The 15548-nt window shown below is 37.7% G+C and overlaps 1 protein-coding gene across 6 annotated transcripts in view; it reads right to left on the reverse strand.

Annotated features, from left to right (window-relative positions):
* Window positions 1–13194, reverse strand: part of Cdk7 (cyclin dependent kinase 7) — a 35052-nt gene extending 21858 nt beyond the window's left edge. The window contains exons 1-7 of one of the 6 annotated variants that reach the window (XM_003460948.5): window positions 12989–13194; window positions 12650–12709; window positions 9409–9442; window positions 8501–8568; window positions 7393–7461; window positions 3138–3248; window positions 1234–1352 (exon numbers count right to left, since the gene is read on the reverse strand). In XM_003460948.5, the coding sequence (XP_003460996.2) occupies window positions 1234–1352; window positions 3138–3248; window positions 7393–7461; window positions 8501–8568; window positions 9409–9442; window positions 12650–12709; window positions 12989–13054 (527 nt within the window). In that variant the 5' untranslated portion in view covers window positions 13055–13194. The remainder of the gene's footprint in view (window positions 1–1233; window positions 1353–3137; window positions 3249–7392; window positions 7462–8500; window positions 8569–9408; window positions 9443–12649; window positions 12710–12988) is intronic. The other 5 variants (XM_063258303.1, XM_063258302.1, XM_063258305.1 and 2 more) reach the window with 5 other exon arrangements.
* Window positions 13195–15548: the final 2354 nt, after the last annotated feature.

The raw sequence follows: 15548 nt of genomic DNA on the forward strand, positions 1-15548 counted from the left end.
TTTTAAAGCCAATCCTTTGATATTAAGTACTAGATACCATACTTTCTTGCCAATTTTTAAGAATATTACTCTTGGGAATTTTTCCTCTTTTTTCTGTCATTAATCTTTTGTTTTCCCATCAGTATGCTAAAACACTGTAATTCTTCCAGCTTTGAATTTCACTACGCTGTCTCTTCATTCTCTGGATAAGTTGAAGAATTGTCCACGTCCAATTATCTTCTCACCTCTCCAAACTTCTTTCATTCAGGCTTTCATCTCCATCAAAACTGTTCTTCTAGTCATAAATGATGCCCACTCTAACTCTCAATCCTCATCTTCACTTGACATGAATAGCATTTGATTGGCAAGAAAATACAAGAGACTCACAGATGAGGAAGTGCTAGTATACAGTAACATGCGTGTATGTGGATCCTTTTTACCAAGAGTTCCTGAGCAATGGGCTTAATCTATCCAGTAGATTCCATTAACTATGCACTCACATTCCCTACTCTTAATTAGGACACATGTGACAGGTTCTTTGTAAGATTTGGGCTGGATGTGGTGGCACATCCCCGTAATTCTAGTTCCCAGAAGGCCAAGGAAGGAACACACTCCAAGTTTGAGAGCAGCCTAATAATGAGTTCAAGACCAGCCTGGACTAATAGGGAGACCCTATCTCAAAATAATTTTTTTTAATTTGGAAGAGTTGAGAAATTTTGAAAGACAAAGTTATAAAATACATTTTTGTTATCATTTAATGTGATTGTTTTAATATATCAAAATATTAACAAAAACATAATTAACATAACAAATCAAATTTCACTGCTTAATATAGCAATTTTTCATTTATGCAGCAAGTTATGCAATCAGCACTGACTGATATCATAAACACAGGGTGAAAAAATCAGGTGATTCGGTAGAAGAAAGGCTAATGAAGTGACAGCTTGCCTAAGTAAAATGCAAAAGTACAAATTACTCTCCAAAGTTAGTAAGGGAACTGGGGATGTAGCTTAGTGGTAACAGCACCTATGTAGCGCATATAGAGATGTGGGTTTGATTCTCCAGCACTGCAAAAAAGCTGTGTTTTTTCCTTTGTGATAAAATATACACAATATAAAAAGGGCTATATTTTTTTAAGAACATGGCGATAATTATTCCTAAGCACTGCCAAGATATTTCAAATAAACCAGCTGATGCTCATTTTGTGAAAAATAACCTGTAGAACATCAGTTTTTAGTAATTCAAGAGACTTACCTAGTTACAACCTGGTGTGTATAAGCTCTGTTGGGGCTCCCAAATGATTTGGCCAGGCCAAAATCTGCCAATTTTAGAACTCCATTTTCATCCAACAGCAAATTGTTTGGTTTCAGATCCTATACCATGAGGTTTTAAATAAACAAACAGAGTTGGGGAGAATACCAAAATGAAACATTTAATTAGCTTAACCTTAAATTTAGGAAATAGCTAATACTGAAAACTTAAACAATAGTCAATTTTTTTTTTGCAGATGCAAAATAAGATTGCTTTTATTACACAGTGAGCCCTTAGGCAAGGTACTTAATTTCTGAGCTCCATTTACTTAATATATATGGCTACTGTGAAGATTAAACCTAATATTTTCTATAAAGAAGCTAGTATAATGACTGCCTTATCAGAAACACCCAACACATCACCATCTATTAATAGTAAATGTGAACTTTATAAAATAAAAGCATTATGAACTTAAAAAGGATGAAGACTATATTCTTTAAAATATTTTGGAAAGCTATCAGCAATATCCTAAAAGATGTTCTAATTTTAAGATGAGAATCACTTTGTTGAAAATTATGTAATTTTGAGGCAGGAAGATCACTGCGAATTTGAAGTTTAGCCTGGGCTACATAGTGAGCTCAAAGCCAGCCTGAATTACATAATGAGTCCCCATCTCAAAAACAACAACAACAATAACAACAACAACAATTATGTAGTTTTGGCTATATATCCAAATAGGGTACCTAAAAATATCTACCTAGTTAAATTATCAAGTTTATTCCAATAGCTAAATGGTCTGAAATGATCAATTTTATAATGAAATTTTGTAAATTCACAGAATTTTAGAGTTGCTAGAAATATTATTTTTAAACGTGTATTTGAGCTAAGTGGTCCACACGTGTAATCCCAGCACTTGGGAGACTGGGGCAGAAGAACCACTATGACTTTGAGGCCAGCCTGAAATACAGTGAGACTCTGTCTTTAAAAAAGAAAAGAAAAACCACCATTGTATAAATTCATTCTTTTTTTTTTTTGGTACTGGAAATCTTACTCAGGATCTTGCACTCGCCAGGCAGATGCTGTACCACTGAGCTATATCCCTAGCCCTCCACTGTATAAATTAATCCAGTTTTCTGTAACAGTAGAGCAAAAAGAATTCTGGAACTGAAAGATTTTAAAAGCAAAGACCTTGGTTCTAGCACTCAATTGGTTATCAACTGCTGACTTTGAAAAAAACCACCTTAATCATTTATTAACTTAGCTCTTCATATGTGAAAAATAAGTACATAAATAAGAACTAAATTGGGCATGGTGATGAATGCCTGCAATCTCAGCATTTAAGGAGACTCAGGCTAGAGGATCGCAAATTTCAGTGCTGCTTGGACAAGTTAGCACAAGACCTCATTTCAAAATAAGAAAAAACTGAAGATGTAGCTTGGTGGTCAAAAGGCACTAGATTTTTTCCCCCAGTACCACAAAAAAAGGGAGGACTAGATTCCTTCTAAACTTCACACAGTAACTTGGAGTCCTCACAGTATCACCTGCTGCAACTGGAGAACACACAGAAGAGGCTGAGATAAAATGGTCACTTGTATCTTTATTTTGTTCAATAATCTACATACTGAACCATTATATACTAAACTGTGTGAACCTGACTACAATAAAGAAGCAAATGGGATGGGGAATGTAGCTTAGTGTTAGAGGTCTTCTTTAGAATGTAGAAGGCCAGGGGTTCAATCCATAGTGCTACAAAATGAAGAAAAAAAATTAAAATTAAGACTAAAACCTTGGGGGCTGGAGATTTAGCTCAGCGGCATAAGCGCCTGCCTTGCAAGCAGTTGTGAGTTTAATCCCAGATCCGATGAAAAAGAAAAAGACAAAAAAAAAAAAAAATACTAAAACCTTACTCTATGTAGAATCCAATGTTGATGTAAATATTCCAGTCCTTGAAGAGTCATCAACATGTAAGCTTTAATGTGCGATGGTGTCAGCACAAGACTATTATCCTTTATTATAACCTGGAAAACAGACATACAATCCACAGATACACATCAGTATTCTAAATGAACTCTACTCCACACACACACCCACACACACCCACACACAAAAAGCACAGATTTAGAATGATTATATACACACAGAAGAAGACTCTCCAAGAGAAACTGTCCGATTCTTTTTAGGAAATATTGTCAGAATTTCTAGAATTACCACTTTCTAGAAAAATGCACTTATGGAATTAGGAGGAAAGCAATACTTTGAAGCTTGTAACTTTGGTATAAAAGTAGCAGACATTTGTGGTCTTTACACATGGCCTTTCTGGTAAATGTGCCTTCTGGTAAATGTGTCTGATCCCAGCTCAGTCCAGCTGTGTAACAATGACTCCCACATAAGTATTGTAACAGAAGCCCTAACCTACTAGAAGACAGGGCAGGTAGAAATCTTTTTTTTTTTTTTTTTTTTTTTTTTTTAAGTTTTAAAGATAATAAAAACAAAACAATAAGAATACTAGATTTCAAAACCAGGACAGTAGGAAATCAATAATAGTTACTATACTACACATTGTTATCATCTAAATAGTTGCTCAGACTACCAGATATAGGCATGCCAAGTTAAAGTAGGTAGAAATCCTGAAGACAGAGGGGTAGACAGAGAGTTTATGAACAAAACACAAACTGCATAGGAAGTACTTCAAAGCAAAGAATCAATAGCTGGGATCTCATCTTATTAAAAACCACCAACAGAGTGAAAAGAAAATCTAGAGTGGGAAAAAATTTTAGCCAACTGTTCCTCAGACAAAGGACTTTATCTAGAACATATAAAGAATTAAAAAAATTAGGCTCCCCAAAGAACCAATCCAAAAATGGGCATCTAAGGTGAATACACACTTCTCAGATGAAAAAATACAAATGGAAAATAAATATATGAAAAAAATGCTCACCATCATTGGTCACTCAAGAAATACAAATTAAAACAATACTGAGATTCCATCACTCCATCTTACCCCAGAAAGAATGGCTACCATCAAGAAATCAACCAATAGCAAATGTTGGCGGGGCTCTGGGGAAAAAGGAACCCTTCCTCCATTGTTGGTAGGAATGTACACTCACTGTAGAAATTAGAGATCCCTTAATAAACAAGGTAGGATAAGAGATCACATTTGGGGGCTGGGGATTTAGCTCAGCTGCATAAGCGCCTGCCTTGCAAGCAGGTGGTCGTGAGTTCGATCCTAGGTACCAATAAAAAGAAAAAAGAAAAAAGAAAAAAAAAAAAAAAAGAGATCCCATTTGACCCAGTTATTTCCCTCTGGGTATCTTCCTAGAATTAAAAACATCATACCACAGCAATATATGTAGACCCAAGTTTATAGCAGCATAATTTGTAATAGGTAAACCAAGGAATGGATAAAAAAAAGTCGTGTGATTTTTTTTTTTATAATGGAGTACTACTCAGCTATAAAGGATAAACTGGAAACTTTTATAGGTAAATGGATACAACTCAAGACCATATTCACAAGTGAAATATATCCAACCCACATGTGTAAAAATCATATTGTCTCACTAGTGTGAGAAGCTGAACAAGTAAATAGGATCCAAAATGTAGAACAGATACTGTAAATTGGGACGAAACTGTTAAAAAAAATTATGATAGGAGAAAGGAAGAGAAAAAGAAAAAAAAATATATTTATACATGAGTTAAGACAGCTACATAGTAACTTTGTTCCTTGAAGAGAATGTTTTGTGCTAATATGCCTATATCCTATACTCCGAATGACTATTAGGAAGACAACAACATGCAATGTATCAACTACTGTAACTGTCCTACTAACCTGTTTTATAACTCAGTTTCATCGTTTATCTTTTTTTCTCCTTTGAAAAACAACAAAACAAAAAAAGAAATGCATGAAGCATTCTTCTAAGACAGAATTAACTTACTAATTCTTTCATTTTCAAAATCTAACATTATTCTGCGAGGTCCTGGCCAATACTCAGGCAGTCACCACATTCCGAATGACTGATTCAAGTTTAGGCCCTAGTTTTCTTTCTTCCATCTTCTCTATGGATTCACAGTGATTTCAAGATCAGGTACTTAAGGATTTTGATGTGGTGGAAATGTAAATGTTTTTCAAACTATGTATTTAAAATCTGGGTGTTGACTTTTTGGCATTCTTTACTGAAGAAGTTTTCAGCTAGGGGCAATTTTGTTTCCAAAAAAAGTATCTGGCAATGTTTTGGAAAATGTATTTAGTTGTTACAATTGGGTGTGAGGAGATGCTACTGGCATCTAGTAGAGGAAAACAGAGATGCTACTAATTATCGTAAAAAGGCAAAGAACCCACACCCACCCAAATTATCCACACAGGAAGAGAAGTAAAAATGATTAAAACGTGCTGTGTGTATGTACTAACTGCCTAAGAGGAAAATAATTATCATTATTGCAAAATATATTAATAAAAAAATAAAGAGAATGATCCCCCACCTGAGGCCTCTATGAGGACACAGGTGTGGCCATTTCACTTCTGGAGCCATGTGGACAGGCACCAGATTGCTCCTGTGATGGGAATGTGTAAGGCTAACTGACCAACCAAGACAAGTATGCTAGAAGCAAAGGGAACAAAGCACTTCTTTTCCTGGGGGAATTATTAGATTTCAAAGACAAAAGAGTACAACTGCCCAATCACCACACTGACAAAGCAGGCCAAAGGAAAAAGGCAAGAAGGTAAAACAGTGGAGTACAGTGCACAGCTCAATTTCTACGGCATTCTTAGAATCTGTGTCATAGCCAGTTTATTCCTAGGTTTGTTTATAGCCCCCTCTCTATTCCTGAGTAGAGGAATTGCATTATTATTATTATTATTATGTAAGCAGAGTCTTGCAGCTGGTTTAGGCTGATCTTCAACTCACTATGCAGCCTAGGCTTGCGTTGAACTCATGGCAATCCTCCTGCAGCAGTCTCCTGAGTGCTAGGATTACAGCAAAGTGCCAAACTCCTGCCAGTAATATTACATTATACCAGCTACTGCAGTTGTTCATACATTCACTAGATGAAAAACATTTGAGTTTCTTCCAATTTTAGTGATTACAAATAAAGTTGAACAACTGTTTAACATTGATTTCTATATTGGCAATGTTTTGTTTCTCTTAAACAGCTAGCAATGTAATCTATATCCTTTGTCAGTTAAGATTCAATTAATATTAATAAAAAGCATGAGAGTTTATATTTTAAAAAGAAATTGGCTTTCAAGAACATGGCACTAATCTATGGTAATACAGTATAGGGAAAAGCTCAAAATTCTGAAAATTTTTCTAAAAGTTTTTTTAAAAGTGATGTCATGGCTATAGGGAACTTGGTAGACAGAAATGCTAATGAAGTACAAATCTCTGTATAGATTTAACACTGGAAATGCAGGTATGTGACCACTAGTAAGGATCTCAAGAGATCTATCTGACTTCAGTCTATCCAGATTTAAACAAAACTAAACACTTTTTAAAATATCAGTATCAGGCTGGGGATTTAGCTCAGTGGCATAAGCACCTGCCTGGCAAGCACAAGGTCATGAGTTTGATCCTTGCTACCCCCCCCCCCCCGCCAAATCCAATAAAATATCAGTATCCTTTTTTTAAAAAAACTTTTGAGAACTTTGTATTTTCTTTTTTTGTATCCTTAAACATGACATTTATCCTAGAGAATTTGTATCTGTACATGATATGTCTTGCTTCCTCCTTTTCCTCCATTCCCCTCTCCTTCCTTCAACACATCTTCCACTCATTTACAAAAACTTTGTTTTCATTTCTTCCTTTTTTTCTCATCCCTTCTTTCCTTTCTCCTCCTTTCTCCCTAGATTTCCTTCTCATTTGAACATTTTCTTCTCATTTCCCAATATCTATTATATATTTGGTCCTTATTTATAATTCTGATTTCTTACACCAGAGAAACAAAGTGATTCAAATACAGTACCATTCATTTATTAATTCATTTGTTCATTAATAAATATATACTAGTACCTTCTAAGGCAGAAAATAAACATTTTCTGGGGATCAAACACATGACCATGCACTTACCAGGCAGGTATTTGAGCTAATGAACTAATCTAGCCCCACATTTATGGGTTGTTTTTTTTTTTATAAACTGTAGAAAAAATTTCTCTAAGAATCTTAATCTTACCTCTAAATCAGTTTCCATGAAATCAAAGACAAGACTAATATTAGATTTATGTCCAAAAGCATCAAGGAGCTACAAAACAAAAGTTTTAAAAAGTTAAAATGTGATTCTCTACTTAACACTGTTGGCAGGATGTACCAACAAATATATTTTACAAAAATGTAAACACTTGAACTATTAGCAAGTTCCCTAAAACTGAAATCATTTTATTAAATTTGTCTTTTGTCCTTTTTTGCAGTGGTAAAGAAATTAGTATTGTGAGGCACAAGAATATGACACTACTTCTTAAATCACTAGTTAAGTCCCCTCTAATTTGGGGAGTTACAACTAAGAAATAATACAAACTTCACTTCAGTCTCCGATTCAAAAAAACTTCCCAAGTATACATTACTTAAGAAAAGTCTCTACAACTACAGAAGCATGAACCTGCATTCCTAGCTACTCAGGAAGCTGACACAGGAGGATTACTTAAATCCAGGAACACAAGGTCAGCCTGCACAACATAGGGTGACCACCTTTCAAATTAAAAAAAATCTGGGCATGATGGTGCGCAACTATAATTCCAGCACTTGGGAGGCTGACGCAGGAAGATCACCATGAGTTCAAGACTAGCCTGAGCTATGTAAGCAAGTTCAAGTCCAGCTTGGACTGCATAGTGAGAACCTGTCACAACAGTAACAAAACCTAACACAATCTTCTAAGTAGCATTGACAACCAAGCAATGAAGCTGATTCTCTATGCACATCATTCCACATCCTTTCCTTTCTGTGTCTTCTACTATCTACCTCATGACAGCCTTAGGAAGCAGAGGCCATGACACACAGTGGAGAGATAATGTGCTCAGGATCCCCCACAGGCTGACACTTGCAGGCACTGTGCTAAACAGAGCTCTCTAGGAGTCAAAGTGATTTGTGCTGGGATTACAGGTGTGCACCAACTTACCTGGTTTAGTTTAAAGACACTAGCTATAGGAACAATTAAGATAAAAAATAATTCCAGCTAATCAACTTCTCATTTGCTTCTACAAGGCTCACCTAGAACAATTTAACCAACATCTATCATGTTCAAAAAGGCAGGATCTCAAGTATCAAACAATTTAGATTATACTCACACCAATTATATTTGGATGACTTAGCTCTTGTAATAATTTTATCTCTCTTAAGGCTGTTCTATTTATACCTATGTAAAAAAGGAAAGAAAAAATAAATAATAATTTTAAAATCCCCACCCTTTTTACAAATACATTTTTAGGAAAGGTCAGTCGCTGTAAGAAATAGCAACAAATATCACATAGAAAAATTAGGGCAAGTTTGACAATTTTCATGACAAACCTGATTTTCTTTTACATTGCTTTATTTTTAAAATAGCTTAACACATACATGGTTAAAAAATTATTGATAGCACATCCCATCTGAAAGCCATTAGACTAAGAATATTATAGATATGTGGCATACAGGTAAGTAAACTGGTTCTCTTCTCTTGCTCTACAAACATTAGGGACATATTACTTGTATTAAGAGTAAATTACTGAGAAGATAGTATCTTTTCTAATACAAGAGATAGAACTCAAAATGAGGTAGATGATGGACCATTTCGTAAGAATTATGTTGTGATAATTAAACAGGACTTAGTACTCTAAAAAGGTTATAAGAAAGAAACCTTTCCCTTTTATATCCATGCCATAAAGAACTTTGTGTACTTCCATAAAGAGGTACCCTAAACTCTCAAAGGAATAGGCACTTAGAAAAAAATCAAGGGCACTTGGCACTTAACACTTAAAGTAGTAATGAGATCAGCAAGACAGGGCACTAACAACTTTGCTATCTTCCAATTCACTTAAGTGATGTGAATGTGAAAGTTATTAAAAATGTCTTTTCTCTAGGCCGAATCTGTCTTTATTCTTCTGGACCACGGCAATAATTTTATCTATAAACACTGTTAACTCTTACTAATACTTTGTTCATTTCTTCAATGAAAATAAAAACATTTCCTATTTTGTCAGTTTATATGAATACTTACCATCTTTGGCTTCTGACCTATGTCCAAGTTTGATCTGGTAGAGAAGAAAACACAAAAACCCACACACATTATAAATGCATAACTGGGGCCAAGGATATAGCTCAGTGGCACAGTGCCTGCCTGGTAAGTGCAAAGTCGTGAGTTCCATTCCCAGTATCAAGAAGAAAAAAAAAAAGCATTAAATTATGTAGCCTTTTTTTTTTTTTTTCTCCTTTTGAGACAGGTCTTGCTATGTCGTTGAGGCTGGTTTTGAACTTACTACGTAACTCAGGTTGGCCTCAAATTTGCAGTGATCTTCCTGCCTCAGCCTCCTGAATACTGGGTTTACAGGTGTGCACCATTGTGCCTGGCAAATTACTTAAAACACAACCTATGAACACTTCAAAATTTAGCTACAGTAAAAGCAAGTAGCAACTCACATGTAATTAGTAATAGTAGGCAAAAAAAGAATGGAAACCATGAATCAGAAAGGCAAGGGGCGGTAAGTATGGCTCAGTAAAAAACCTTGGGTTCATTCCCTAGCACTGCCCAAAACAAAAACAAACAAAACCCCAAAAAAGGGTTTATTAGAACAACCACCTAACAGTGTAAATGTATGTTTATACTACTCAGAATAGACAAATTGATTCTAAAATTTACAAGAAAAAGAGCAAAAAGTTTTAATTACTGCAATTTCCAAATAATAAAAAGTAATAATCTCATGATACCTGCTACTTCAGTACCCACATTAAGCGGTGACTAATATTATTACATTTAGTTGATTTATTCACCCATTCCCATTTGTTGGCTAAAATATTTTAAAGCAAATCCCGTACTTCATGTCATTTTATACCTATTCTCAAAGTACCTCTAAAAACACAGACATTCTTACCTAACCATAAGGGCATTTTCAAATCTAACATAACTAACAATAATCCCATAGTAGCACCAAATACCTAGGGATAGTTCCTAGTCAAATTTTGCTAATAGTTTCAAATTTCCCAATTGGCTCATCCAGCAGCCAAGACCAAGAAAAACAAGGTACAGTATATAGGTCTTAATAGCCACTGGTAATACTATAATACTATAAGACACTATAGTATTTCAGCAAGAATGAAAAGAACTAGTCACTAGAACTGAATTTGAGTGCCTAGAAATGGAGCTAAATATATATTGAAACCTATTCCCCCAAGTATATGAGGGAACAGAACAGGTATCAGTGAGGTGCAGTGCCACACATCTGTAATCCCAGCACTCAGGCTGAGGCAGAAGGGTTACCACAAGTTCAAGACCAGTCTGAACTACGTAACAAGACCCTGTATTTTGATAGGTTATTAATAGTGTTGGGATAGCTGGGGAAAAAAACCTATTAGATCTGTATACTGTATACTGTACCATGTACAAACTTTAATTGTGGGTGTTAAGACCTAAACATTAAGTAAACTAAAAATGTAGCTAAAGACTGGAAGATGATATGTGCAATGCACACTTCTGACAAAGGATCAATATCCAGGATACACACAAAAGTTGGGCATGGTGGTGCACATACATAATCCCAGCACTCAGTAGGCTGCCAAGAGTTTGAGGCCGGTCTGGGCTACACAGTTGGTTCAAGGCCAGCCTAAACAATAAAGCAAGACCCTGTCTCAACAAATCAAAACAAACAACAAAAGAAAGAAAGAATTCAAAAAAATCAATAGAAAAGAAAAAATAAGAAGGTATACTGGTCAGTGGTAGCAAGTGTGACGCCCTGGGTTCTATTCCCAACACCATCAAAAAAATAAAGAAATTCATGAAAAAACAAGTAGGAGAAAGTCTAAGAAAAGATGATCTGAGAAATTTTAACCAAAACAACCAAAATATACTATTTCTGACTCACTGACAAATGTCAGAAAATCAGATGTTCGGAATGTGACAAAAGGGCCTGGGATTTAGCTCTGTGGCATAAGCATGCATGAGGTCATGAGTTCGATCCCCTGTACTACCACAAAATAGAGAATTAGCAGAATGTGATAGGAAGCACACTGGTCTAAACATTTTAGAAGCAATCTGACCACATCTGGTAGAAGTTGATGCTAGAATAGTCTCGGGGTAGGGGCTGGGGATTTAGCCTAATGGCATAAGTGCCTACTAGGTCACGAGTGCGATCCCCAATACAAACAAACAAACAATCCAAAAAACAAAACTCTTGGAGCAACAACTCATCATTGTTTCAACTATACACTCTCTTCAGAAATGCAAACGTGCACAAAAGACAACTCACAGCTCTTGGCAGGGGTACACACACCAGTAATCTGAGCTACACAGGAGGCTGAGCCATGAAGGTCACCAGTCTTGAGGCCAGCCTGAGGACCTTAGAGATTGTCTCAAAATAATAAAATGTAAAAAGGGTCAGGGATGTAACTTAGTGGTAGGGAACCTGCCTACCATGGAAAAGGCCAAGTCCAATCTCTAGTACCACAAAAGATAAACTCAGTATGTTCACCTTTAAAAGAATCAACAATATTTATGTTCAAAACATAAGTCAAAGAGAGTACCTTAATGATTCTTTTTTGTAAAACTAAACATACATGTTAGCAAATTAGTGGAAGTGGAAACTGTTTTTGAAAGGGGAGGTCGATAGCACCAGTGTCTCAATGTCTACAATAGATAGGGCTGATAATGTTTAAAACTGGGATGGGAAAACAACACACACACACACTCAAAAGAAAAGATAAGCACGGGCTCTGGTGGTGCACACCTCTAATTCCAACACAACTGGTTGAGGCAGGAAGATCACCATGAATTCCCCGCCAAGCCTGAGCTACATAGCAAGACCCTGTCTCAAAAACAAAAAAAAGCGTTTCTTTAATCATTTTGGAAAATGCACCACACCAGCGTTGTTAATGTTCCCGAAAACCTTCCGTGGTAAATGTGTGCAGAGATGATACAACCATGACATACAGAATGGCTAGGGGTGAGACAGACCCAGTAACCTGGAAAGATATAATATCCAGTAGTTTTAAGGACTCAGTAGATGGGGCGATTCGTCCTCTTAGCTGACGTCCGACGCCATGCAGCAAAAATAACACAGCTTTTTCTTTATAAGTCACATCCATGTAGCAAAACCTAGTTCAATTCCAGAGCTCCATCTCGGAGCACAAGGCGCCAGGAATGAGATCGTCTTGGAAACGACAGCGGTAATACCTCATCGGAGTGCGGCCAAGGGTGGAAAATGGCCACCCAGAGCCACTCGAGGAAGACAGCAGAACATTTCACTTACTTTCTTAATGGCGACGATCTGGTTGGTGTTCTTGTCTCTGGCCTTGTAAACCGTAGCAAACTAGAAAGAGAGGCCAAACTGGGGCAAGGTGCGTGCGCTCACAGGGGACGCGGGTTCCTCGTGGGCGCGCGGGGCCTGGAACGCGGCCACGCAGTTCACGGCCCGCTCCAGCCTGCTCCTCAGGAAAAGGGGATGGCCCAGGGTCCCCCCAGGAAGCAACGAGGGGCAGCAGGGAAGACAAGCAGCCGGCCCAGTCCTCCGGCTCCAGCGCCACTCGTAGAGGCCAAGGCAGCGCGGTCTCTCTTCTCCAGGCCCTCCCAATCCAGTCCCAGCCCTCACCTGTCCCTCTCCGAGGAAATCCAGCTTCTCATAGCGCTTTGCTCGAGACTTCACATCCGCAGCCATTGCACGTACAAAGCCCAACTCCACTCGAAAGCAGTGAGGCCGTAGCACAGTAGGAACTTAAATCTGCCTGAGAGCCTCTAACAGACACTTCCGCTCAACTGGGAGCGGACTTCAAGGAGCTCCGCCCCGTTTCCGGGATGGGCGGGGTCGCTCCTAAAGGCATCCGGGCGGAGCCAGCAGAAAGCCAGCTGGGTGACGTGCCACGTGGTGCTTGTTGGTTACGGAAGTGGAGTGGTTTATGTGACAGCTGTGTCCCTTTTTAACGTTTGGACTTAGATACTAGCGAGGATGGGTCTGCGTTCTGGTAGTGTTGTGAACTTGGCTTTGATGGGTGTATATAGATGTGCAGAACTTGGCCTTACAAGGGATCTTGCCTTCAGCTTCGTGCTCAACCTCAACCGCGTCCTGGCGTCTGGGTTGCTATAGACGCCAGCTCCCTTCTGTCCCACCAATCTCTGGTAAAATGGAGTGCCAAATTCTTAAAAGGCTGGTCAGATTAAAGCCAGTACCTTGCTGAAGAAACAAGTCCAGGGAAACAAAATCCAGTGCTACTAAAACATGTGTTGTGAAAGAGGATTCTTGTCTTCTATGGAAATGGCATAGATGGTTTTGAGAATTAAATGAAACACGCAGAAAGTTTATACATAGTAGCTGTTAAATGCAAACTGACCTAGTGTGCAGATTCATTATCCCAGCACTTTGGAGTCTGAGGCAAAAGGATCACAATTTGAAGTCTAGACTGAGCAGTCTACCCAGCCTCTGTTTCAAAAAAAAAAAAAAAAAGTGGAGGGGGGGGGAAGCTAATAAGGTGTTTAGGCTCTGGGTTCAATCCCTAGTACCACAAAACTAAGAAGAAAAAGAGAAGAATAAAGGGGGGGGGGAGAAACCGACAACCGTGACCAGTAAGGAACTTACCAATTTCCTTAAACACGTTAAATTCAATTATTTAGTGAATATATATATTGAATGCTATGTGCCAAGCACTATTGTACTCTAAAAAATCGAAAAGAGTGGGAAGAGACAAAGTGGAATGTACACAAAGATAAATGCTACAGACACAATAAAGCAGGATCAAGTTATGTGGATAAAATGGTGTTGCAGTTGTTTAGGGTGGTACAAGACATAAGTGAAAACCTACCAGGGGGATTCGGGCAAACAAATATGTTAGGACAATATGTTAAAAGGTTCACTCTGGCTATTGAGAGATACTACACTAGAAATTTAAAAGGGCAAAGGAAGTAAGGCCTGCTAGAGAATTACTGCAATTATATAGACGGCTCTACTAGGGTTTTATTGTTTTTTGTTTTTGGTATGGGGGATCAACTCATGACTTTGCACTTGCCAGGCATGTGCTTGTGCCCCCTGAGCTATATCCCTGGCCCCTAGGGTGGTAACTTTTACTTCTAGCCAACAGAATTTGCTGACAGACTGGATATGAGTTGGACAGACATTTCCAGGTTTCTGAGCTGGAGCAGCTATCAGTATGAAATTGTCCCCCCCCCCCCCCCTTTTCTGGCAAACTCAATGCTTTTTTTTTTTTTTTTTTTTTTTTTTTTTTTTTTTTTCCTTTTTTCTTTTGGAGATAGGGTCTTGCTATGTAGTCCAGGCTACCCTTGTAGCTCAGTTGGCCTTGAACTTGGGGCAGTCTTCCTGATTTAGCTAAAGTGCTGTGATTAGACATGTCACCACATCCAGTTACATGTGATACTTAAAGAGTTGACAATCATTTTTCAGAGGTGTGTTGAAAATGGCAACAGAGTACTAACGACAATACAGTAATTTCAACAGGTTAGTGTAGCAGTTGTATTTATGCTGTGGAACTAGATTGTTTGCCTTTGAGTACTGGCCCATTGGAATATTCAATCACTAGGTGTATAACTTACGCAGATTGCTCTACACCTCTTTTTCCTTCTAACAGGACACAAAAGTTTGCTTCAAGGCTCAACTGACTTTTACAATTGTGTCATAATGATCTTTCTTGTTGCTGAGACAAAATACCTGACAGTCAAAGTTAAGGGAAGAAAGGTTTATTTGGTTGTTTGTTGGGGTTTCAGGCCATAGTCAGCTGACAAAAAGGAAAGGCAAGATGGCAGGCACTGCAAAGAAAAAGTTCATGGTAGGCAGAAGATAAAGCAAGCAAGGGATCTTAGCAGCTGCTTTTTGGCACTTTTATATTATAGGCTATCAGGATTAGGTCAGTGCTAACCCAGTGTACTAATTTAGTAATCACCAGCATTACACACTCTAGATTGAGCCACCTCTGAAAAAGTTCCATCTATGATCACATGAAGCTTTGGGGGGACATCTAGATACAAGCCATAACAACTTGTAAAGCTCTGACTAGTGTCTGATAAATATTTAATTAGTCAACACTAGTTATCTTTCTGGCCTTTGTTACTACTTGGAGTTACATAAAACTCTCACATTGCAGAAAACAATATTCTTACCAATTGTGTGGATCACTGGGATTGAACCTAATACTTTTACACTGAGC

The sequence above is a fragment of the Cavia porcellus genome, unplaced genomic scaffold, assembly GCF_034190915.1.
Source record: "Cavia porcellus strain 051 isolate PalLab524CR breed Dunkin Hartley unplaced genomic scaffold, mCavPor4.1 scaffold_11, whole genome shotgun sequence".
Taxonomy (NCBI): domain Eukaryota; kingdom Metazoa; phylum Chordata; class Mammalia; order Rodentia; family Caviidae; genus Cavia; species Cavia porcellus.